This window comes from Alosa pseudoharengus, unplaced genomic scaffold, assembly GCF_046254945.1.
Source record: "Alosa pseudoharengus isolate Yale_2024_CS ecotype anadromous, Long Island Sound unplaced genomic scaffold, YU_APseudo_1.1 YU_APseudo_1.1_scf_14, whole genome shotgun sequence".
Taxonomy (NCBI): domain Eukaryota; kingdom Metazoa; phylum Chordata; class Actinopteri; order Clupeiformes; family Clupeidae; genus Alosa; species Alosa pseudoharengus.
In genome coordinates, this window is record NW_027468609.1 from 39,153,843 (window position 1) to 39,180,116 (window position 26,274).

Genomic DNA, 26,274 nt, shown 5'->3' on the forward strand with positions numbered 1-26,274 from the left:
GTCCAGCATGGAGCCGTCACGTGACTTAAGTCACGTGTCTGCAAGGGGTGAATAGGCTACAACATAATGGCATATCATAGGAACATATTACGAATGAACCCCATGGGGTTCATTCATAATGACCCAGGGTGACCAATCACGAGTGAAAGATTAACCGGAGTCAAATTCCTTGTTTGTTTACGCAAACCTGGCCAATAAAGCTGATTCTGGTTCTGATTCTTATTGTTTAAACGTAGTGGTTTCATCTTGAATTTCCCCTTGGGCATCAATAAAGTATCTATTTATTTATCAATAATGAATAAGGAAATTCAAGCCAGGCGCTCTCCACATACGTCATAGTTCGTTACCCACAATATGTGGCACAGACAAATGTGACGTTCGCAGGCTGTAAATTAACTGCAGAAAATTAGGGAGATTTCCGGGCGTTTACGGGGACGAAAATCCCACTTTTCATGCAGTGTAGTTAGTGCAGTGCTGTCATTAGAGCAGTGAATCAAACAGTGTACACTACATTGCAGCCCCACAGAAACAGAAAAAACACAGAAGTTATGAGCATCATGTGCAATTTTATTGAACTTCAGAAAATCCAAACTGCCACTTCAGTGGTCAACACTATGTCACTATCATAACCCTGGAGTGTTCAAGAAACATGGAATGCAGCTTGCTACATATATTTTGAACTACTTTAAATCAATGTGTTAAATCAATATGGTCACCTTATCTTATTTTTCTTCTTATCAGTCTAAATGTACCACTATCAGTTTTTACAGCCTCTAAATGCTGCTGACTTGCACCATTAGAGTATTATGTATTGCTCAGGAATTCTTTTAGTGGGAAGATGAAACAATGTAGAAAACTGAAAACTGGTCCTGATACCAAGATCTTTGAAATATCTTTGTAAACTGGGTAATAAGTAGGAGTGAAAGTGAGAATAACATAGGAATCTCCAGTAAATAAAACTAAAGGCAGTATTACATAGATGTTTTTGGTCTCCACCTCCCTAGTCATTCGTACTAGTGCTTGGCCTTTTCAAAAAGGGGACGAAGCTGGTCCTGGGTGGTGGCTTCCTTCTGTTGAATCAGTTCAGTATGGCCCTGGGTTACACCCCAACTGTCTGGAGTTGACAAGGATGCGCATTTAGGTCTCCCGGAGGCTGGTTTAAGGTTTTCCCAGTAGTCACGACGGGCCCTGAAATAGATACAGGTAACATGAACACTAATTGAAAATTGACTGAATTTTATGGCAGCTCTGTATTTTATTTGAACTTTTATTTGAATTTATTGATGTAATTACTTAGCCAAAACCCTGTGTGGAAAGGATGGCTACTGCCAAGGGGTGCATTTCTACAAAAGTTGCATTGTTGCTAAACCACCATGGTATGATGGAACTTCCGCTCAAACAACAACCTTGTAACACCTGTGTCTAAAAAGCGTTGTTTGTTATTCGTTCCAAACAAAGTCCACTGTTAATGATGTCAGAAAGGCTATAGTTGTTGGTAAAAAAAATAATCCTGCACATTTACTATAGCATCTGTAAGATGTACTATAGATATATACTAGAGATATGTAATATCATACATTGAAATTATTGAGAATGTCCCAATATTTTCATAATTGCAGCCTCTTGTTCACGTGCAGGTGTGAATGAGTGGATGTTGTGGACGCTGTTGTGTCTAACCTCCGTCGTTCTACTCCTGCACTCATGTAGCCTGACGAGCCAGACCCACATTAAAATGTAGGGTCTGGGCACTCACCGTTGGCAGTGCGCAGTCCAAGAGGCGGGATAATCGATTGTCTTTCAAGTTCCCTCTGCACGCAATAGGACAGTGCTATGAGTCCCATGCGTTTTCCCACCAGCGGAGCTAGTTGGCTAGTTCAAACTTTTGCCAACTTAAAAAAACAGCAACATCCATCTTCTTTGTTTTCAAGTAGCAGGGAATTCAAGCCAAACCGTTGCAACTCTGCCATCAATCATTATGTTAAGCCCACCTAACGTCTCTATACACGATTTGACTGGCCTGATAGAAGTTTAATTTTTCCAGCTCACAAGCCAACGGAGAGTTGCTAGACTAGCCCTGGCGCTAGGGTGCGTCTAGATTTCTAGGCTAGCACTCAAGATGAATGAAGGTAAATTTTGAAACGTTATAAGTAGGGTTGGGTATCGTTTGTGTTTTATCCGATACCGGTGCTAAATCGATACTTTTAAAACGGTGCCGATGCCAAAACGGTGCCTGAACCGGTACTTTGTTTTTGAATTAAAATGGTCTAAAGCATGAATTGCTTTTTTATAGATAAGACAAATTTGAACATGAAATTGAACTGTTATATTCAATTTACTATCAATATCTCATTGCTCCTACACATAATACATTTAAATGTTAAAACAGCTTGCCATGGATGCATACACAATGGTAAGCTCTGCTTTCAAGTTTACCCAGTGTAGGCGGTTTGCCATAAGGTATGTTAAAGGTATGTTAAAACCGCTTGCCATAGAACTTCCAGAACTTTCATGGACAATGGCATTTGCAAGCAAGCTAATCTAACAGGGACTCTACTTTCCAGTGAATTCAGTGTGTTCCCAAATGCTTCAAGAAATTTCATGTCTTCCCCCATAACACACAATAGTTTTGAACATATTAGGCTACATTATGTCGGTGTTGAAGTGTTTAGATTCCCAGCGCTTGTAGTAGGCATGTTAACAGCAACTATGGCTATGCGCTAACACCAGATGGTTCCGTAGCCTCTTTGACAGCTCAGTGACATCAGGTATGTAACCTATTTATGTTTTTGCCAGCTAACTTTTAACATGATCTTCATATTCATTGTGATGCTATATGGGCCTCATGCACATGAAAGATTAATATCATGCCATTGTGTTGTTTAGAACAGTGGTTTTCAAAGCCGGGGCCGCGAGGGGGAGCCAGGGGGGCCTCAGCAAGTTGGAAGGAAAAATAAAAGCAACAAATAAATACAATTGAAAAATGTAAAATATACCTATTACTATGAGGGTTGTTATACAATGCCATTATAATAATTTGGATTATGGATTATATTTTCCATGATAATGACTGGGAATAATAGTAGAATGATAGCTCTCATATAGCAGAAAGCCCCAAATGTAATTTTTACACACTGTATGCTCCATCTCAAAGTGCTTGCGGCTAAAATAATTATTAGGATTAGCTTAATGTATTTTTACATTTGCTGTAGTATTGTCGATGGGTTTAATAACACATCACGGGGGTCCTTGGCCAGAACCTAGTGGTATTTGGGGGGCCTTGTCGTGGAAAAGTTTGGGAACCCCTGGTTTAGAACACATCGTGAAATAAAGTTTTCACCTTACAACTTTGCTGATAACATTTCAAATAAATGCCAGTTAGCGCATTAGCAAGGATATTGTGTAAAGTATACTGTTGATGTTGTTTCATAGCCTTTTGCTTGTGTGTAGTTAGGCCCACTGCTAGATTTTGACAGGAGCTCGTGATATCTTTAAAGTAAGCTACTTGGGCTCACAAACACTGTCCACTCGCCTATGTGGTGCACCCCTCAGTTTATACATCCAGCCAGTGTTTATGTTAGCTAACTGTATCTGGATGTGTTGCTATCAGAGCAAGACGTTAGAGATGGCGCATGATGATGATGCCTCGTATAAAAATAAAAAAAACGCGATTTAAGCACCGAAATGAGACGTTGTTATTCGATACAGTTACTACCGTTTGCGTTGGCACCGGTGCCATATTAGAACTGTGTTTCGGTGCCCAACCCTAGTTATAAGTGAAATACTCCGTTGGAGGAGGTTCAGGTATTAATATAGAGGATCAATTTAGTCAAACTAAAAATTAAAATGTTGACAACCACAAAATATCCATGAACGATGCTTCAGCGACTACTCTGGACCTGTCGATCCAACCACCAAACTTTCCCCCCATGTTTGCGATTGATCGTTGGAACTACCCTTTCTAGAAAAACCAAATCCAAGAAAAACGGTTCTAACTCCAAAGATTGCAACGGAGGTTAGCCAACGACCCTTTCTAGAATAGCACCCCAGAGTAGCATTAAACTTACCTGGCTCTAACCCACGGCTTAGTGTGCATCTCTAGGCCAGTGGCCCACAAGCCATGTTTTTCAGAGGCAGCAGGTAAGAGGCCCCTCTCGGGTGCCAGCTCCTCAGCCAAGGCACGAATGTGATATGGCTCAAATCCACAGCAGCCTCCAATGTACCGGATGCCTGCTTTATAAGCCTCCCTGGCATATAGCTGCATGTCCCACCGAGTCAGAATCCTAGGTTCTAGGGCTGAGAGAGATAAAAGTAAAAAATGGGAAACAGGTCAGATAAGTAAAGGAAGACAAGTCTGTTTAAAGTTGTCAGCAGATTAATTAAACATACATTACATTACTCTCCGGATTCTTGCTTATTTTTAACACTTTGAGCCCTAGCATACACCCGGCACAAAGCTCAACGCAAAGCTTGTTTTGATCTTACACCCAATTAAGTGATGAATTTTTCACCATGCGCTCCACTGTTATTAAACCTTGCACCCAGGGGTGTGTCAAATAATGACATAAGGTGTGTAAATCTTTTACTGTCTATGGTCAAATCCCAGTCGAGCTATAACTGTAGCTCGACTTACCTGTGCATGTAAACATACTGACAAAAAAATTATAACAGACGAGTAGCCCTGTGGACACACAATATTGTTGGAAAATTGAGATGTGTGAAACATTATTTGACTGAAATGGTAATCAGAAATAATTTGTTATTTAAAAAAAGACTAAAATGTTTTGACTAAAACTTGACTAAGATACCTTTAGTTTTCTTTTGACTAAAACTAGACTAAAATGACGAGACTTTTAGTTGACTGAAACTTGACCAACAAAAATGATATTTGAATATGACAAAGACTAAAAAGGACATATTGTCACAAGACTAAGATTAAATTAAAAATAGGTGACAAAATTAACACTAAGAACAACCCTTTTGAACAATGTGCCCAGCCTCTGATCACAAAATCACGCCGTTTAATTAGCGAATGTGGACTGGACAACCCTTAAACTTTGCTCGTTTTCCGAGCCCTTTGTGTGGTTCTTGGGTCATCACATTTAACAAGACAACATGCAAGCAATAAATTGATTGAACCAAAACTAAACCAAAACTGGTCGAGGGAGAGCAACTCATGTCATAAAGATGTCCAAAAATGTTTGTCATTTGACGTTTAGGTGGTACGTCCTTTGACAATGTATGATTGAAGTGATGTAAGCTAGCTAGGCCTAACTAAATGTTCTAATGAAATGTATATGGTGTATTAAATGTAGCTTTTTAGCACCACCCCTAACATCACCATTTTGTTTGATGATTTTGAGTGTTTATTCCACCACAACGAATGCTGCAGAATGCTGTTACATTGCAAAACATAAGCAAAACATGCCTCACTTTACTTAGAGCAAACTTTAAGGTCTTACAACATGTTAATTTACACTGCTTTATGCCTGCCTACTTTACCTTTATACTGGTATGGACATTTTTCTCCACCAGTCATATATCACCAGTCATATCATCCCTAGCAAAATTGAACAATGCTATTGCATATCACAGATTTTCCTCATATCATGTTAACTCTTACCAAAGGGAAATTCAGGCAAATCAATGAATCCTTGACAGTTGCAGTCAGGGGTGTGGTAAGCCAATGGCTGCACCATGTAGTGACTCTTAAGCCCTGCTTTCTCAACGCCCTCTTTCATCATCTTTACTGTCTTTACGCAGGTCATGGGATCAAAGTGACAGTTGACTCCAATAATATCAGCACCTTCAAAAAAGTAAAAAGTCAAGTCAAGTTTATTTATATAGCACATTTCATACACAGAGGTCATTCAATGTGTTTTACATAAACAAAAGCAAACAGTAATAGCAAATAAAATTAAAGAAGGTAAATAGTCAAAGAATAGTTTAAAAGGTAAAGATCGCAATAAAAAAGAAAACATAAAACGCACAAGGTAAAATAATTTTTTTTTAAATGGGGAAAAAATGTCAGATGTTATTTCACAAGCCCAGTACTATATTTAGGCTGGAGAATAAAACGGTCAGTTTTGCAGATTAAGCGCCCCCTTGTGGTTTTCTGGATATCCTCATGAATAATGAATTACCTTGCAGCCAATAGTACTACTCAATTCACAACACTCTACACTTAGTAGGTGGTGATATGCAACAAATGAACGATGCTATCTACAAGGATACAAGGAGGTTTATTTGTCACATACATAGCAATACTAATGTAAAGCATGTAGTGAAATTTTGTTTGGTGTTCAGCTTTTTCTGTGTGAAGAAAGATCAAGAAATATTTCAATAAATTGCAAGAGAGAATAAAAAGCCCAGTGTGTGTACAGTCCATGTGCAATTGTGTAAGAAAACAAAACAAAAAAAGTTTATATAGTCTTGTGTGTGTTAAGGATACAATCTGCCAATAAACTGAACACTACTCACTTCAAGACCAGAGGGGTATTCAATCAACCACGCTAATGAAGGTGGCGCTTAAGAGAAATAGCCTGGCTTGAACTAGCGTAGACTTTCACTTGGGGCTGAAGCCGTTCTATTAACTAAAGTTTGCGGCATCTTGGCCTCGTTTATTCAAGCAAGGCAGGGTTTCCCCGCAGCACTTTGCCTTAGCAACACACGGCTGCCGCCTTAACTAGCCTGCGTCGTCAAAAAGAAAAAAAAAAAATAATAAATATATATATATATACTGTATATATTAATATATACATAGGTAGGCCTATATGAGCGATGTCCATCGTGTTAATCTTGGCCTACTGTTTTCTCCCTTTCATTTCAAACTGTGACCAACGCCAGTCTCCCTTCTCTGCAGAACGCATACAAAATAATAAGAAAAAATGTGTCATGAACTGGAAGTTTTTACAATCTTTAAATGCCGTAAAAATCCTCAAATTATGGCCGGGTTATATTATTTACTTAGGCTGCACAAAGCACAGGGCTTTATTTAGGGCAGGCTTAATCGAGGCAGGCCTTTATTTCTATGTTTTATTGTGAGGCATGCGTTTCGTTTGGAGCGGCATACCAGCGGTAGGCTATCAAAAGCATACGATTTTCGGTTTGGTTTGAGATTTAATTTACTTTTGGACTGTTTGATTATATTGCTAAATGTTAGGACTGATAGGCACTGAAATCTGGGGGGTATTTGAATTTTCACTATTACCTTTCATGTAGTTGAAAGAGTGTCGGGATTTCCACCCACTGTGTTTATTGCGAGACAGGCAGTCGCTTATTCATTCGTTGAACGTAATGTGCTGTAATGGAAACCTTATTGCCCAAGTAGGCCTAGCCTATGCCTACGGTAGCCTAAATTTAGTTATTTTTTTAAATTATGCACGATTTAGCCTACTGTTTTATTATTTTTTTTATTAAATTCGTAGGCTGGAATGCCTCGCGGCAACAATTGTGTTTAAATATAAGGCAAGCTCAGAAGGCTGGTAGCTTGAGAGCGACCTGTTGAGACCCATTAGGACAACGACTTTTCATTGGCAACAGTATTAAACCAACCAATAAAATATAAAATATTAAGAAGAGCTCTTTAATTTCATTGAGTTAAATCGAAACAATGTATTTTATTGCTCATGGACTGATAGGCTACTGGCAATTATCATCCCTGCCATAATTTGAGGATTTACGGATAGGATATGCCTCCGAATCGGGTGATGCGTCCGAACAGCAGCATCTGATGGTTGAATGTCATCGCGCTATCATTCGCCAAACAATCTAATCAAAATTGTAAATCTTACACAAAAGTATAAAATAATCTAAACTTCATTCACTCTCCGTGTATAGATCAAAACAGACTTGTGGAACAGGCTGCAGGGCAACAGACAGCCTGCATGAAAATGGTCCGCACTTGTAAAAGAGTGCAATTAGGGCCTACCAAAGGGCCCTTGTTGTTTTCCACTTTCTTTTGCACTTCAGTGTTGTATAGTTTGTATAGTGTTTGTTAAAACGGCACACATTGATTCACTATTATTTGTATAGTGTTGTATATTTTGGAACTGTTATTTTGATGAATAATTGTTCTACATAATTTTATAAATTGTTAAATGTGGTACAGAGTCTTTAGTCTATGGCACAAACAATCCCGCCTCCCCGACGGCAAACCCCACCCTACCTTGACTAACAAATATTCTGCGGGAAACCCTGCAAGGCTTAGGTCAGCTTCATCTCTGCTCGTGCACGAGGTAGAAAAGTAGACCAAAACAGTAGATTGACGAAAAGAGGATATGTCGTAAAATTAAGGCAATACTAGAGGATTTCTTGTAAATCGAACAGAAATCCTCTAGTATTGCCTTAATTTTTTTTTTTTAATTATTTGCTATCTGGGTGGGCCGATATTTGCGTTTTTTACGTGTATCGGCATCGGCCGATAAGCCGCTGCATTCGCCGATAGTTTTTTCCCCCGCATTATTTACATACAGGCGTCCACAGGCAGCTCTGTGTTGCTGGAGACGCTGCAATGCTGAAGTGCAGTGCTGAAAGCCTGCTCTCCAAGACAACAGTAGCTGCTAAACTTTAAACTTTCAAAGCATCTTTTAACTGTTTGACTTAGCTGAAATATTGCCATACACTTTGAAGTTGGAAGCGAGTTTGTGGGTCCAAATGGAAAACACGAATGATAGATAGGTAGGCTACTTTTTTTAATGCTTAATGATCGTTTATAAAACTGCTTGCCATTGTATTTAGGGAGCTGCAAATAGCTATTTTGTAGGCTATCCATATTCATGCGGTAGCTGTTACACTGGCCATATGATTAAGTAGCCTAATGCCAACGTTGTTCCGTGGTATTTGTGGGAGTTTTATTCAGCGACCACCTGGCTGAGTGTTGGACGCGTGTGGTGTGTGTGTGTGTGTGTGTGTGTCCCTCCCTGAATGCCTGTTCTATAAAACAGGCTTGCCATTGTATTTAGGGAGCTGCAAATAGCTAAGTTAGGCTATCCGTATGCATGCGTTAGCGGCAGGCTCGGACTGGTAATCTGTACAACCGGGCCGGTCCACATGTGGGCCGGTGACCTCCGGGATTTTTCTTTTTTTTAAAAGTTATTTAGCCTATTTGCGGGCCGTTATGTAGACCTAGGCCTAGCCTATAAATGCAGTTGCATCCATTTGGATTGGGGGGTGACAGGTCAATAATTTTGGCCTCTTCATGACAGGTTCAGTGTGTGTTACGATCGCGCCCCCCTGCCCCACCCCTCAAGTGGATTTGTACAAGCAGCCGCTTGGTTTGTGGAGAAATATAGCCTACGAGTCCATGCATGGTAGCCTAGGCCAGGGGTTCCCAAACTTTTCCATGACAAGGCCCCCCAAATACCACTAGGTTCTGGCCAGGACCCCCTTGATGTGTTATTAAACCCATCGACAATACTACGGCAAATGTAAAAATACATTAAGCTAATCCTAATAATTATTTTAGCCACAAGCACTTCGCGATGGAGCATACAGTGTGTAAAAATGGCATTTGGGGGTTTCTGCTATATGAGAGTTATCACTCTACTATTATTCCCAGTCATAATCATGGAAAATATAATGTTCAGATAATGTGACAAATTATTATAATGGCATTGTATAACAACCCTCATAGTAATAGGTATATTTTACATTTTTCAAATGTATTTATTTGTTGCTTTTATTTTTCCTTCCAACTTGCTGAGGCCCCCCTGGCACCCCCTCGCGGCCCCCCAGGGGGCCCCGGCCCCCACTTTGAAAACCACTGGCCTAGGCTATACAAGTGCCCTCCGCTGGCTGGTGTTCACATCATCGCAGTTTAACCGTAAACAGCAATCAGAGGTGTCTAGTTTTATTCCATAAATATATTGTTTTTATAGACGTTAGTTGCACGCTAAGAGCTTCCATTTACTGCACCATGTAGGCTACTGTAGTGCGGTTTGTCTGTCAACATAAAAAAAACTCCGGGTAGCCTAACGTTACAATTTTCGCACAACTTGGTGGAAAAGTGTAGCACAGGTTAAAGAAAACCTATTCATGTTTGGACTCAAAAGGAACTTCAAAGTATTTCCCATATAGTAGCCTTTTAGCTCACAAAGACAGTGAAAGTGAAACTTGGAAAGTGGAAGTCTCTCCACTGAGTGTTACATTAGATGCACAATCAATCGCGAGTCGATGCACGTAAAAAGTAGGCTATCAACTGGTAGGTTAGTAACGAAGGTAGCCTAATTTTGCAAAATGTGATGACGGCACACAAACTTGGGCAAAAACATTTAGTATACACTTTTGGTGATAGCCTACAGTTAATGTGAATCGCTAACTAACCAAAGTAAAGGAGAAGATTTGCACCAAATAGGCCTAAAGGCTGTGGTTGTGTTTCTACAACATGTTGGCACAAATCGTAATTTCTGCCAACTATGACGATCTCCATGCATGTTCAGTAGCCTATATTTTTCATTTAGTCAAGCAGTGACATGTGGTTTAATGCATGGGGTAACATGAAGTGAGACAGACAGAAGATGAGCCTGTCTTTAGTAGCCTATCCCTGAATCCTGTCCCTCTCAAATCACTTTAAAATTGTGTGATTAGCAACCAGAATTTAAAAAAAAATCCCGGAGAGACACCCCCGGACCCCTGTGTTATTGTGATTATAATAACCTATATGTCCAAATCTAAATGTTTGGGTTCAGTTTATGAAGTGTTGCTACAGCATGATACTGTGTGTTTGTTATTTATGGGGGGGAATCGGGGGGATTTTGGTATCGCTGGGCTTGTGTGTGTGTGTGTGTGTGTGTGTGTGTGTGTGTGTGTGTGTGGTGGTGGTGGGGGGGGGGGGGTGTCGTCGGTCCAGTAGTGGGCCGGTCCAGGAGAAAATTGCCAGGGCCGAATTTTGTTCCCAGTCCGACCCTGGTTAGCGGTAGCTGTTACGAACACTGGTCAATCATATGATTAAGTAATGCCGACGTTGTTCCGAGATATTTGTGGGAGTTTTATTCAGCGACCACCTGGCTGAGTTTTGGACGCGTGTGGTGTGTGCGTCTCCCTCCCCCTCTCCCTTCGAGCGGGGCGGAGTTGCCATTGCAGTGATATCAGAGCTTTAATAATGAGAGACGTGTAGTTGAATATTAATTTGTGTTAACGTTTGCTAACGTTATCATTATCAATCCAGTTCAATGGTGGTTCGTCAGCTACCAAACAAGTGTGTGCGTCTGGTCTGTCTCACTCAGTGGGACACACTCATCACAGCGGTATGAGAGTGCTGCGCTACCTGAAGGAGAGATTTTAAAACTTTGAGAGATACGTTTTTATACCTTTTTGACGCTGATGCCGTTTAGAACAGAAACATCTGACACCACGTTATTTCCACGTTATTTTCCACTGCTGATTTATGTTCTGTGGTTGACAAATCTGGCAGCTTTTTTTAGAAAAATATAGACATAGAAAAATTGAAACCATGCAGTCTAAAATGACAAATCAAGCACTTTATTTCAATAGCTACTTTTCAGGCTTATTGTTTTCTTAAATTATTTAAATGTGTTGACAAAGGACATTTTGTGATGACTTGAATTATGTCTTATAATAGGTCAGCAAGCAATGCATCATCAAGGCTGTGTTGATGAAAGCATTTTGCACAGTTAACCATATCAGTGCACCCATCAAGTTCAATAAATGTTCCTTTTTTAAATTGAGACTTATAACATTTGTTATCATCATTTGTGTAATTATGTGTCATTTGTATGATGTAAATTGAGGGAGCAAAATAAAAGCAGTATCGGCTCCAAATATCGGCTCAAGAAAATCGGCAGCCTGTATCGGTCATCGGCTAAGGCTGATGGAAAAAAATCGGTATCGGCACTAAAAAAATCCATATCTGTCGATCCCTAGTTCTGTGGCATAAATTCCCATAGTTACCAAGCTGGGATTCACGTAAACCACACAAATGGAACGGAACTCTCACTAAAATTAGCGAGAATATCGAAATAAGTGAGGTTTGGTCTTTAGCGAGGTTGGTGGAATACCCCTCTGCTTATATTATGCACCAAAGCCAGTTAAGCGTGCATGATCATAATGGGAGAAGGGATCAAATACTGAGGAAGAATCAGTCCCTCAAAGATTCGAATGATATGTTTCTGTTTTGGGATTACAATAAAGGCTTTTTTAGAATGTACAGTACCTATTTCTCGCTTACTTTAACAAAATCCAAGCATTAAAAATCCAAAAAAAATACGACCGTCTTGTATCAGCTAACCTACTGAAGTCCATCACATGCTCAGAGTTGCGTTTACAGTAGGCTAATCAGACAGCATGCTATGCATAGCCATAGTTTGTTGCAAAAGTAGCTTTATTATGGTCCGTGCATAAATGTGTCCATATGCTTGTAAAATGCAGGCATTTAGGCTACAGGTGAAGTAAACACAGATAAACCAAAGAAATTGCATCAGGATACTGTTGTTTTGTAGCCTAGAAATCTAGACGCACCCTAGCGGCGGCAAATTAATTTGCTCAGCCTGTACGTCTAGTATCGAACCATAGGAATTTCTATTGGCTTAACACCGTGGATGTTCTCCAATCACAGCGCTCTATTTCGTTAGAGAGTCTTAAGGCGGGCTTAACAGGATAACGACAGTCCTGTGACGGTGAACAACAAGGAAGGTGGCTATGGCGAACGAAGAGCGGTTGTTTGAATCGGCGTTGGCGTCAACTTTGGAGGAGTTGGACTTGTGCTTTTCTTTGAAAGTTGAGCAACACAATGCACTTAAGTCATTCCTTTCTAAGAAGGATGTGTTTGCCGTTTTGCCTACCGGATACGGATATGGTCGTAGCGCTGGCCTATTGCATGCCTAGGCAGTTTGAAAGACAATTCTCTGCCCGCCCCTTGGATTAAGCGAGGTGAATGATTCGATGCCAGACTATACATCTCAATGATATAGGATGGCCCCGCCAGGCTAGTTGTTTTGATAATTAGGTATAAATTATCGTAACAGATTAGGTGTGAATGATAGATACTCTATATGACACATTTACGTCAGGTGATGCTAGAAAGATATGCAGATTTGTGGCATTATGCCTGTCTTGTAATGGTGAATTCAATGTTTTAAAAAAGATAATGAAAGAGCAACTTCTAAATATTTTCTTTTCAACTTTACAGTGATGTGGAGAACATCCCACCTGCACCAGCTAGGAAGAGAGATGGAAGACAGAAAGTGAAGCAGATATCACTCCACCACAACTGTGGTTTCTTCCTTCAAGGCAGCCTGGTGTGCAGCTGAGGGCAGAGGACAACCTCACTCCTCTATTCAAGCTGTTTGTTTCAGAGGATGCTGTGGAAACCCTCTGCCGCAACACCAACAAGCTAGCTGCCAGCAGCATCGCTACAGGTGCAAGGTACAGATGGGTGGATGTTGGAGTTGCTGAATTCTACAGATTCCTTGGACTGGTAGCCTACTCTATATGGGCATGCTCAACTTTACAACTGACTTTACAACTTTACAATTGACTTTATAAAATATGTTTTATATAGAGTTACCACAGATAGATAGATAGATAGATAGATACTTTATTGATCCCCAGGGGAAATTCAAGCCACAGTGCCACCTGTGGTTGTATAGAGTAACCTGTGGTAACTCTATACAAAACATATTGATCTCAATGGTGCATTTTGCCCATGTTCAGGAAATGTTCAGAAAATAAAAAAGAAAGATTTGCATAAGACAAATCAAATTGGTGTTTTTATATAGAAAAAAAATAGAATAAAAATCTTTGTATATTCCCACAATGTGTTTGGGTGCTCTGAAAATGAGAACCAAAATGATTTTTCAGACTTGTGAGGTCTGCTGTTCAGACTCTGAAGGGATTTCTTTTTTGTTCATTGCTTTTTGTGAGAGTGTTTCTACTTATCTCAATAAGGAAAATAAATTAAGAGCCTATGTTGAGTACAAATATGTCTATTATAACTAATATAACTATTTTTATTACATTCACTTTACGCTCATCAGTGTTTCCTATACATTGACTTATTTGTGTTGGCCCACTACAATATCAACATTGACCACCACACAATGATTTTCCTGGTTGTACTAAATTGTGCTTAAATCTGGTTAGAACCATAACCACACTGCACTAATTTGTTAAAAACTTGCATTCAAGTTAATTCTGCAAACCTACCACCACAAATAGAATTCAATTCTGTAGGAAACACTGCTCATATTATTATTGTTGAGGTTTTCCAGAATATAACCATATGCGTCACTTTTGCATAGATGTTTTTAGTTAGATAAAATATAAAAAAATGTGAAGGTGTATCAGACTGCCTCAAAGTGTCTGACAGGTCCGGGACCTCAAAGGGTTAAAACTCGAGCAGAGAAAAATCGTCAGTTAAAGGATAAAAAATGTATCCATAATATAACCATCAGGGAATGTTCCCTGACAGTTGCAGAAAACTATACCTTTAGAGAACGTTTTGGGAACGTCAGTTAAAGGATAAAAAAATGTATCCTTAATATAACCATCAGAGAACGTCCCCAAAAGGTTCCCTTACAGTTGCACAAAACTATACCTTTGGAGAATGTTCTGGGAATGTCAGTTAAAGGATAAAAAATGTATCATTAATATAACCATCAGAGAACGTCCCCAAAAGGTTCCCTTACAGTTGCACAAAACTATACCTTTAGAGCAGTGTTTCCCAAAGTCTGGGTCGCGAACCACGGGTGGGTCGCAGGAGAATTTATTTGGGTCGCCAGCCCAGCACAATTTATGTTGTGTTATAGGTCTAACTGATACCATATGTCATTTGATACCAGGAAAGTGAACAGTTTTCTATTAGGATGTAGTTTGTTAACTACCACAGTTGCGGTTTTGTCATAAAAGCTCATGAAACTGGCGCATGAAACTGGGGGACGAACGCATCGCAGAGGGGAAGCCAGAGCATGGATATCTACCTCTCAAAATGAAACCGTTCTGTGGGGCACCTGCCATGACCTGTACCTCGCAGTTGCAAACTGCAAGGGACATGAATCCGCCTATTTGCACGAACATTAACAGATACAGTTCCTCAACCGATTAAAATCTAGTGACCGTGCTGTCAACTAAAGCAGACATCCATAGACCGGATAAGGATATTCAATTGCATGCAGATAGTTTCGATTGTAGAGGCAATCTTTAAAGTTAATAGCAACCTCCTCACATTCTTATTTCTGATTTAAAATGCACAACAGTGCATTATATTAGGCTACAATTTAAATAGACATTTTAAACACTATTTCTCTCGTTTTCTATCTCGCGAACTCCAAATTATCCGCATTATTCCGGCTATTGCCCAAAAGCCTCTTGTTCTGATATAACGACTATATAATATAATACAACAATACAATATAACGACTTGAGTTATTTGCTGTTTACATCGGAAATGACGTCCACGGTGTTATGGACCCATTTGTCTGCAACGCAACGTAGCCTACAACATGTTTTTTTAGAAATACAGAAACAGCTTTACTATGCTGACGAATGCGCAACATGCAAGAATTTCCCCAAACTCGGTTGCGCATTAAAACGTATCTTTTCAGTAGTCATTTCCAACTTTTCACGCTGATGGTGCTCAAAATGCAACACTACCGTGTTCAAAGCAGGATCTATCTATTTAGATCCTATAGCAATGTATGGTTGGGGGAGGCATAGAAAAGTTGGAGAACCTGTGACCTAAAACAATGTTGGTGGTTGCAGGGTAGATTTGAAGTGAAATGGGTCGCGATGGTCTGTCATTTTTAAAAAGTGGGTCGCCAGAAAAAAAGTTTGGGAAACACTGCTTTAGAGAATGTTCTGGGAATGTCAGTTAAAGGATAAAAAATGTATCATTAATATAACCATCAGGGAACGTTTCCAAAAGGTTGCGAAAACAGCTGTAAGGGGAGGTTCCGGGAACGTTCCCTGAAGGCTACACAACACAATACCTTTAGAGGACATTCCCAGAACGTATGTATGTAGAAAATATAAGAAAGTGGCCAATATTGAATATTTACTCGTATTTTGAAATATATTGATAAATACATGGAAATATATTTATATAACATGATGGAAATATATTTATTTAACATAGTTGTGCTTATACTGGAATAGGTTCAAGCTACATATGTTATTTTTCATGTTAATCAGAGGTCTTCCTCTACATTCACAATGCATGTTGCAGAAGGAGACTATATTGTAAAATATAAAACAAGACCACTGCACTGCATCATGGTAAACTTGTTGCCGTCGTTAAATTATCCATACGACCAAATCAGGAGGAGATACGGCACCAAAACAGATAAAAAGCCCTAACCGACTTAATGAGAACAATGAGCTTCGGCTACATCAATAAATTGAATTAAATTCATTTCAATTTATTGAAGTGAACATACTGTATATCAAATTTAAATTCAAATTAAATTGCATTTAACTGCCATCGATAGTTTTAAATGAAATGCCTGCCATCCCTAAGTAATTCACCTATAATGTAATTTCAAGTCACTTAATCTTTTAATTGTGTAAAGTGTAATTTTGAATCAACATCTGACCCATGCTTCAGTAGTGGTAAATAACTTCTAGAAAACATCTCCCTTTGGCACTTCTCAGTAGCACTTATCATTTACATATCAGTACAGTGATCATCTGGGCTAATATGTATTTCATGGAAAGGACCTACCTGCCCTCACCAGTTGGACAGCACATTCTGCTGGGCTGACTCCATGCATGTCTCCCTCTGGCCCAATGCACAGATTGGCAGCAACGGGTTTTCCAGTGGCCTTAAGTACCTGAACTGCCCATACAGCCTCTTCAACATGCTCAAAATACTATGGAAAGATAAAAAATAAGGATAATGATAGAGCAATGCCTTTCTCAAAACAAACTCTCTCAGAGTACACAAAACCTTTGTCATAAGCAATTAATGACAATTTAAACTTACCTCTGCAATCAGGAAGTCCACATCTTTCTTGATGAAGACATCAAGCTGCTTCTTGAAAATGGCCTTCACTTCATCCTCACTCTTGCAACTTAGGTATGAGGGAGTCTGAGACACACCACCAGCCACCAAAGCATCACCCTCGTTGGCTACCTCTCTGGCCAAGTCACAGGCTGCTTCATTAATTTGCTGACCCTGAAAATATGCATGAGACAAACTATACATATATTTCAAATACTGAACTAGTCAGAGGCCTATCAGTTACTTCTGACATGCTATACTGTGTGAAAATTGAAAGAAGGAAAATACGACATTTGTCAAACTTTAGCTGAGATAATCCAGCTGTTTATGGGCTAATTAACAGCATACACACCATTCATAACTCATACAAAAGCTCCTTGAAGAAGGTTTCCTGAAACCTTCTTAAAAGTACATTGTAATATGTACCTTAGGCTCTCAACTTATTTCATTTTCCCATTATTGATTTGTCTCCCACCTTTTTAAGGCTCTGATATGAATTCATTAGCAATCCATTTTTAATCCCTTTCAAATACGAATCTTTGAGGAACACGTTGCCTACAAACATCAAGTCATAAGTTTCCAAAAATATTAAAAGTACACTATGCAAGACGTTCACCTTTACAAAGCCAATTTGATGGTAAACAAACTTATAAACGTGGCGAGTCGCCATGCAACTTGGGTACAGGGTACACTTGCCATCACACCTCAGTCGAGCAGATGGTGGTAATGCACTCCGTTTGCAAACTGCTAAAAAAAAAAGCTCACAGAGAAAGAAGAAGGGTTAGCTGGCCTGGCAGACCAGTAGAGGTTAAGTCATTCAAAGACCGTCAGACGAGTCCAGGAAGTGACGTCAATTCCGGAAGTAAGTACAAGATTTACTTTATTCTTTATCGAGAATAAAGTGGGAAAAACTTGTTTTCTTTTACAGTTTATGGAAAAAATAGTCACATTAGGTAGAAGCTTTTTATTATTATTTGTAATTCACATTTATTTATTAAATAATCGATTGCACCTGACTGTCCACGTGATCTGCCAGAGTCAGCTGGGAGGAGCTTGAAAAGACGTGACTCATGCATAGGGACTCACAGCAAATATCACTCGGAATTTTGGTGTATGGCTATGGTTTAAAAGCCCTTCCTATTCAGGCTACTGTGTGACATTGGTTTACACTACAGCAAAAATTCAACAAGCAGGCAGTACCACTGTTGCAGAAATCACATACAAGAGGGATTTGTTCAACATAAGGAAGCAGCATGTGAAACTCCTTATTGCCTTATTTTCTAACTCATTTTCAGAGCCTGCAGCAGTTACAAGAGGGTGTGGTGTCCCTTTATTGTGACACACTTCCTGCGACGGTCACTCATCTCTAAATAACTTAACTCCCTCTCCTGGCAGAGTAACCTCACAGAATGTCTAATAAGGGGAGAAACTCCAATCTCGGGAAACTTCCTGTTTCTGAACTGGTTGCAGTTCCTGTTCTGGTTCCACGTGAGGGCGCTCACGAATAATTGCAGAATGAATGGAGGTGTATAGAGCTATAGCCCTTTTCTCGGGATATCATTTTTTGTCTAGAAATTTGAATGTTGCACTCGAAAGAGGGGGCAAAGAAAATACACACTGCTGAATATTAGATTTTTTGAGTCACTAATTCGTTCTAAAAAGCCTTTCAAACGTGTCAATGACGTAATTCATTAGCAGAAAGCTAGTGTGTTGTGGGCAACACAGACCCAACTTGTAAGAAATCGAAAGGACGGAAGTAATCATTCATTCAACTTTTGACCTATAATCCATATTGAGCTTGCAGAAACTACAATCAAATCTTCGATTTTTCAACGACAATCAGGTGAGAGTCAAATTTAGCCGTCTAGCTCCATAGACCCCCACTTTTTGCACTTATTCGTGATCGCTCCTAGCGGAACTGCAACAGATTGCAGGTACAATGGAGTTAATAGGGAGTGAACCGGCTCTCCGTAAACGGGCTCTGGTAACCTTCTTCTTCAGTGATTTTTTTTGGCAGTTTGCAAACGGAGTTCATTACCACCATCTGCTAGACTGAGGTGGGATGGCAAGTGTACCCTATAGCCTCGTTCTGGCCATCGGGTGAATAAGGCGAATTAATTACCTCAGTTTGCACATTTTGGGCCCTATTTTCCACCCTGGCGCATGGCGTAAAACTCATTTTCCACCCGGTGCAAAGTTCATTGTCTTATTTTGCATGTTTACTTTTTAAACAATGCACCCAGAGGTGTGGCAATTAACAACCTAGGGAGTGGCCTAGCGCATTGTCTAAAAATCGATATTGTACACCACCTACAACGCATTACGCCACTGACCAAGAGAAACCTGGTCAGAAGTCTATGGCGAGTTGTTTATATGTTATTTTAAGAGCGCATTGTCAACAGTCATATTGGTGGGTGCACAACGCACCAACCTTCTATCCTCCATGAACGCACACCAGTGCACATCCATGCAAAACATTAGAAATTACATGATTAGGCTACAATGGGAAACATAATTAGAATAAAGATATTACGAAATACATCTCACAATGCATTTGGAAATTGGTAATGACGGTTAAAAGTGATTAGGCACAGCTGAAGGCGCACTATCACGAGATATAAGCAACTCCTCTGTAGGATAAATGTTGTTTTATTCAGTCATTCGAAAAATATTAGGGTAAGTGTTGCTTTTTCCAGCCTATGTTTTCGATGGTAACCCATTGTCAGTCAATAGTGAAAGTAACTTACTGCGTATAACTGTCTTGTCGTTGACTGACACCATGGTGAAGTTAGTTTCACTTTGCCAATGAGTTCAAATAATACAATTCTACTATTCTAAGTTCTAAAAATCTCATTGGGGTTTTATATTATTTTGTGCATCATTTGGTATTGATATTACTTGGTGTTGAATCTGATTTAATCCCAGAGCATAGGTCATGACAGCCTACACCATAAGGTTCCATACTAGGATGCATGCATTTCAAACTGCTGCACTTCACATGGAAAAACAAATGCTTGTCACAAAATACAATTGTGTGCATCCAAGACTGATGTAAAAAAAATACAATATTATATAATGACCTCTTCTGTTGCCTCTGTTGTGCTCTGTTGTGGGTTCTCTCAGGTTTTATCATTTCTGATTAATGTCACAAGACAATGCCACAGTATTTTGAAAATAACTAGAATGCCCTTGCGGCCATCTATTGTTATTGACCTCTAACTGACTGGTCATCTAAAGATGGACTGTGCTTTTAGCTGCCTCTTCAGTTACGGAAACAGCTGGAGAATGGTTCAGTAATACAACAAATTCATTTTAATTCACTTACTGTGAAGCTTAACTTGTTTCCTCTGTTCTCCAGTTTATCATCACTAGCATAGAATGTAAATGTCTGCATGACATTTGATCCCGCCCTCAGGAATTCTCTGTGCAGCTGTCGCACTATAATGCGAGAAAAGTGTATGAGAATTCTTCGAAATTCAAGACCAAATGCAACAGATGCTTGACTTAATTCACAGAAACTGTGTGTAGGCCTATTCATTGTATAGAAATGCAACAGTTGTTTTAGTGAACGAATGGTTTCATGCAGACGCGCAGCACGTGTGCCCATACCAGCTTCTGGATGCTCCGCAGCAGCCTCTGGAGTCCACGGCCCTGCCTTCACATAACCTCTTTTCTCCAGGGCAAAGACGAACCCACCATCTCCAATTACGACTTCCCCTCCACTGAGTCGTTCCAGAACTCCCTTAATAAATAAACGTTACTTTATTAAACTTGCACTATGTGCCAACATAGAAAATATGACCACATTGTGCACCAACGCATCATTCAATCGTTTCTTGACATTTTGCGGCTCTCATGGTCATTGTCAGAAAGCTTGACCTAGGCTACTTAATTTCATTATGTTATGCAGAATACCTTATATTTAGGTTTTAATCGTTTAAGCCTAAAATCACATGAAGATGGTTTAGCCTACCTTTTTCTCGCCGATTGGTGCCATTTTCAACGAAGTTCTTTTTTGAAACCTCTCAAGTATTGACGTGGAGAGACCAGGCTGAGAAGATATGTGCAGTTTTATACTCTGGCTTAGGGGCGTGTGGTGTAGTATTCCTGATGTCACTGCAACTCCAATAGCATGGTTAGTCCTCTCAAGACTGATTATGGTCTTCACGATCCTTGAGTTGCTTAACGTTTTTTTTTTTTTTTTTGTCCGTTTGCATTGGCGAGGCATTCCAGACTGTGCTCAGTCTGCTAGACGCCAGTTCTTTCCCATTTATTAGCTCTTCAAATCATGCACAGCTTTGTTTATCTGTGATTTAGGACTACTTTGAGGCCTATTATTCCAACCCATGTGTCTATCTTTGCTCAATTAACCAAAACGTCCGCAGATTCACTGTCACCTTTGGACCAGAGGGCGATTCAACACGACGACGAATTCAATAGGCTACCAATCAAATCTTTATCTTAAAAACGGATAAGAAAATCATTGAAATCGCAGCTCTTTCCTTCAGTAGGCTATATACATTGACTCACAAAATAAAGTATGGAAAGTGTAACATATATTGCAAAAACATTTGGTTAACGCTGATGCTTTGGCTTATTGTGAATAGTCTGATTCTGACCGTAGGCCTAGTCTGTCATAAAGCCAGATATGTAGCCTCTCTCCCTCTTGCATGCATATCCCGATCTGGAGATGATAAAAAAAAATTCGTCTTTTGTCCCTCCTGCTCAAGGACAACTAGGCCTATGGTTGACCTGAAACAGTCTGACTTCACTCAAACAATCCACCGAATAGGCTATCCTACATGAAACCATAATTTAATCAGGTTAAGGGATGTTATTCCATACGGAAAATAATTGGCCTAATATAATCAAATTAGCCCAGACCTACTTCGCCGGCTTAGTTTAGACTACTTAAGATATCATCTAAGTTCTTCTAGGCAAATATGACAAGATTAACCCTCTTCATGGTTTTAATTGCAAGCCAATGAGGTGGGCCTATCCTTCTGTGCTATTTAGGCTATTTTGTTGTGACAAAAGTCCATCTGCTGAACTCGCAAATTGCTCAACACAGTCCTTAGGCTACTAAAAAAAATCAGCAATCGGTGACAAAGCTGAGTATTAAGTCAGACGAATAGGCTATGTAGGTCAGTATCTTTAAATAGTTAACTGCAGAGTTTGCAACTAGGAGACTTTCATCGTGACGTTACCTTAAGTTCATCAGGGTTAAGAGGGCGTGCCTCCACATCTGGTGGAGCTCAACAGTTTATTTATTAGGATACTGCGCTTTGCAAATGCTGTTGCCTGCGGGCTGATTTTCTAAAAGTAGATTTCCCTCCGATTTGCGCCCCTTGACGCACAGGCTAGGCGAATACATTATTTCAGTATGCACAAAATCCTCAAACTGTCAAATGTAAAATTTCGAACAGATTTAAGAAATGTTCCATATCTATGCCAACCTCAACTGCGGACTATCAGCAGAACTCCGAAAAAATATGCAGAAGATGGGTGAGTGTATAGCATAATAGTTGCATGTAAAATACCTTCGCCTGGTAGGTTACTTTTTTCTGTCGTATCAAGTAGCTCATTGGTGGGTGTGAAACAAGATACATTTCTGTGAACTGTTTAATCAACACTGGCGCAACCTTACAACTTGCTACAATGGATAGAACGGCATCCTATTCAAGGTATAGGCTAGGCTACTATTATTAACATGTGATTGAGTTCCTGATCAGAACAAGTGAGTTCACATAATAAGTTGCAATTAGGGCTGCATTGTTTAGGCCAAATGCTATGTCCATCGCTATCACTGTAAAAAAGGAAAAGTCAGGGCTGTCCAATTGATCAATTAAGTTAAAAGAAGCCTAAATAATAGGCCACAGTATAGTTTTGAACAAAACAACCTTATAGTCATTCCAATTGAGTAATCCAGTTTTGTAATTTAATAGCCTATGGTAGGCTATGGGGGGAAAAGGAAAATAGAGTTTGTCACATACTAAACCACAAAACATGGAATTTAATAAACTCATGTTTTTCTTTCAAACACAATATTGAACTGACATATTTTGCCACAGCAATGAATTTATCCAACAGAATCATGTAAGATCAATGTGAAGCACCTAAGTAGGTATACTGAAGTAAGGCAAATTATTATACAGCTCTTCACAATGCTAGTGGAACGCTCCATTGACTTGAATGGGATTTCCCAACGTTCAGCAGTAAAATAGTTCCAGTGCTTCCAAATCCAGCACAGACACCTCAACCACATTTTGTTCTTTAATAGGCTACTGTGCTACCATAACTTGATATCAAGTAGGTCTGGGGCAGCTCTGGGGCGTGTCTGGAGGGGGTGGGCGGGCATGCTGTGGCCTAGTGGTTAGGGCTTTGGGCTTGTAACCGAAGGGTTGCCGGTTCGATCCCCGCCCAGTAGGAATGGCTGAAGTGCCCTTGAGCAAGGCACCTAACCTGTCACTGCTCCCCGAGCACCGCTGCACCAAGACTGCTCCGGGTTAGTGTGTGCTTCACCTCACTGTGTGTTCACTGTGTGCTCTGTGTGTTCACTAATTCACGGATGAGATAAATGCAGAGACCAAATTCCTTGTATACGCCAGTATACTTGGCCGAGAAACCTGATTTACATTTACATTTACAAAATGCACTTCTCTGTTGGATTGCTCACATGTCACCTGACGAGCGAGAAAATCAACTTGAATTTACATGAAATGTAATCATATTTACATTCTGCACATTATCTGCGACGGGCGAAAAATGCAAAATGCACATCCATTCTTCTGTGTTGGATTGCTCACGAAGTTCTAATCACACTGATATCACATGCATATTACCTGACAGAGCATGGGCGATGGTATTAGATACTATTTGCTGTGATAAACAGTTCGCGAGAAAATCAATATGAATTTATTCAGTTGTAATTTACATTCCATCTCCACACTTATACTCTCGGTGGAATATCTCACGAGCTCCTCATTCAATGCATGGCAAACCATATATCAAAATAAACGACAGACCTTGCCGAATACGAAGATATAAAGCATATATTTGTACAATAAACCATTCCCGAGTAATCCAGTTTTTAAATTGCAGCATATTTCTACTTGGTCTCCAACTTTGGGCTGTAATTCTAACGTAATAGCACCCCAAAATAATGAACTACTAATATTGTGTTCTACCACTTGTTTGTTTTTTAACATTTATTTAAACTAATTACAAAGAAAACATAATAAATTGCATCCACATATTCATATGCATTATGCCTATTTTCCACTAGCCTAAAACCATGACTGAAGCCTAAATACTCGTTCTTAAAGACAGGCACTCAATTTGACCTACACACTAGCCTACTGTGTAATGACATTAAAGATAAATGTAAGTCAATATGACAATTGTGTAAAATGCAAGTCAAAATAAAAATCTATATGAAATAGTCAACTTACTATGTATTTTAGCTGGTAATTACGCAGCTCATAAATAATATAAACTTGATGAATTTCAAAATGTATAAAATACAAACATATGATATGAAGCCACCTTTTCACTGAGTGTGTTGGGGGGAGTCTATGTTGTGTAATGTCTATGATCTCCACTGGTGTGGTGGGGGGCTCCCAAATCAAATCAAGAAAGTATCAAAATTCACTTATTATCAATATCAAAACAATTGTGACACACTAAAATTCTTATCATGTATTTTTCATTGGCTATGGCTCCTGACTGATGCATGAGATAGATAGATAGATAGATAGATAGATAGATAGATAGATAGATAGATAGATAGATAGCCTATAGCCCATCTGTAAATAACTATTGTATTGGATTTGAGTTGTATCGGTCTACAACACCACTACAAATGGCACTGGGAAACCCGTACTGTTATATGTTATTCACCTGGTTTAAAACTACCACATGTTTATAGCCTATGTAGTCTAGGGCCTAGGCTATGGGCCCCGTGTGTCTGCCAAGGGGCCTGCACTAAAAGATTATGCTGATACCTTTTGCGCCCATTTTTTGTTGCCCCCCCCAAATAAGCCAAAATAAGCAATAAGCCACTCGAGTCCGTACGTTACACTGATTTTAGAACAGCTAAGGGGGCTTTTAGGCACTCCGCTAGTGAGTCGTGCGTTCTATTTGTCTTTTAGTGAACTTGGAGCTCGTCAGTGACGTCGTGTCAGTGTTAATACGAGCTGTTTGCGTTCTGTTTGTCAACCAGCTGCGCTACCATCTGTTAGCAAGTTGTTAGCAGTTGTTACTGGCCAATTTGTAACAAAGTATTACACCCATATATATATGATTACACCAGTGGTTCTCAAAGTGTGGGGCGGGCCCCACTAGTGGGGAATATAGACATGACAGGTGGGGTGCGATGAACAGGAGGACATTTGTTTTTTTGTGCCTATGTTTAATAATGGCTTAATTTATTTTTTGACAATGAAGTTCATAGATCCAAAACAAAATAGTGACACACAAACATAGGAGTCATAAACAGAGCAACATATTAAATATAGCCACAAGCGGCAATGGCGGGCCCGAGCACCTCCGGTCCGCAACCCGTGACATTTCGGAATCCAACAAAGCACTGACGCGGTGCATTTATAAAATGTGCATATTTGATGCGTGTGCTATTTGTTGTTGCATGTTATTTTGTGGCACATTTTCTTGCTTGGCCAGGTGGGGGCGCTATGCCAGGTAGGCCCATTGGGTGATTTAGGATCAGAAACATCTTGGCATCATGTATACCAACTTTGACATGAATCGGATCAACCGTCTAGGAGGAGTACGTTAAAATTGATCATGTCCACAACGCACAAAATCTGAATTACCTCACTTGCTGTGGGTGTGGCTACTGAGTCCCTGGGCCACGCCCGGGGCCAAGCCTTCATGCCTGTGTAGCCATTGTGATACCAGATGTGTGTGCCAAATTCCAAGACTTTTCATCCATGTTAACCACCTCAAAAATAGCAAAAAGGTGAACAAATATACAAATAACAAATAATAAAAATATAGCCGCAAGCGGCAATGGCGGGCCCGAGCACCTGCGGGCCGCAACCCGTGACATGTCGGAATCCAACAAAGCACCGACGTGGTGCATTTGTGAAATGTACATATTTGATGCGTGTGCTATTTGTTTTTGTATTTTATTTTCTGGCACATGTACTCGCTTGGCCAGGTGGGGGCGCAATGCAAGGCAGGCTCATTGGGTGTCATCATAATCATAATATATATTAACCTGAGAAATTTCAGACCATTCATTTTAAGCAAAGAACATTTCTGATACACTTTTTGGTTGGCCAGATGGTGGCGCTATCTTAGGC

The 26,274-nt window shown here is 39.8% G+C and overlaps 2 protein-coding genes across 4 annotated transcripts in view; one reads left to right on the forward strand and one right to left on the reverse strand.

The window, feature by feature from the left end:
- Nucleotides 1-546: 546 nt before the first annotated feature.
- bhmt (betaine-homocysteine methyltransferase) lies at nucleotides 547-21,032 on the reverse strand. The gene is made up of 8 exons (XM_076284924.1): nucleotides 20,925-21,032; nucleotides 20,561-20,693; nucleotides 20,277-20,389; nucleotides 16,934-17,125; nucleotides 16,673-16,820; nucleotides 5,621-5,803; nucleotides 4,065-4,293; nucleotides 547-1,188 (listed from the first exon to the last, which is right to left on the reverse strand). Exons 1-8 carry the CDS (start codon nucleotides 20,946-20,948, stop codon nucleotides 1,014-1,016), a joined length of 1,197 nt encoding a protein of 398 aa, XP_076141039.1. The 5' UTR covers nucleotides 20,949-21,032; the 3' UTR covers nucleotides 547-1,013.
- Nucleotides 13,171-26,274, forward strand: part of dmgdh (dimethylglycine dehydrogenase) — a 200,459-nt gene continuing 187,355 nt past the window's right edge. Inside the window, exon 1 of one of the 3 annotated variants that reach the window (XM_076284921.1) lies at nucleotides 13,171-13,380. Coding sequence is in view for 2 of the 3 variants with exons in the window: in XM_076284920.1 (XP_076141035.1) it covers nucleotides 22,335-22,456 (122 nt within the window). In the remaining variant the exon portion in view is untranslated. Of the gene's footprint in view, nucleotides 13,381-22,046; nucleotides 22,457-26,274 lie in introns of those variants that run through there. The other 2 variants (XM_076284920.1, XM_076284919.1) reach the window with 2 other exon arrangements.

Coding starts and splice junctions, on each gene's coding strand:
- bhmt (XM_076284924.1), bottom strand. CDS start 20,948: ATGGCACCAATCGGCGAGAAAAAG. Junction 20,694..20,924: donor CACCAATCGGCGAGAAAAAG/GTAGGCTAAACC, acceptor TTATTTATTAAG/GGAGTTCTGGAACGACTCAG. Junction 17,126..20,276: donor GAAACAAGTTAAGCTTCACA/GTAAGTGAATTA, acceptor GCATATTTTCAG/GGTCAGCAAATTAATGAAGC.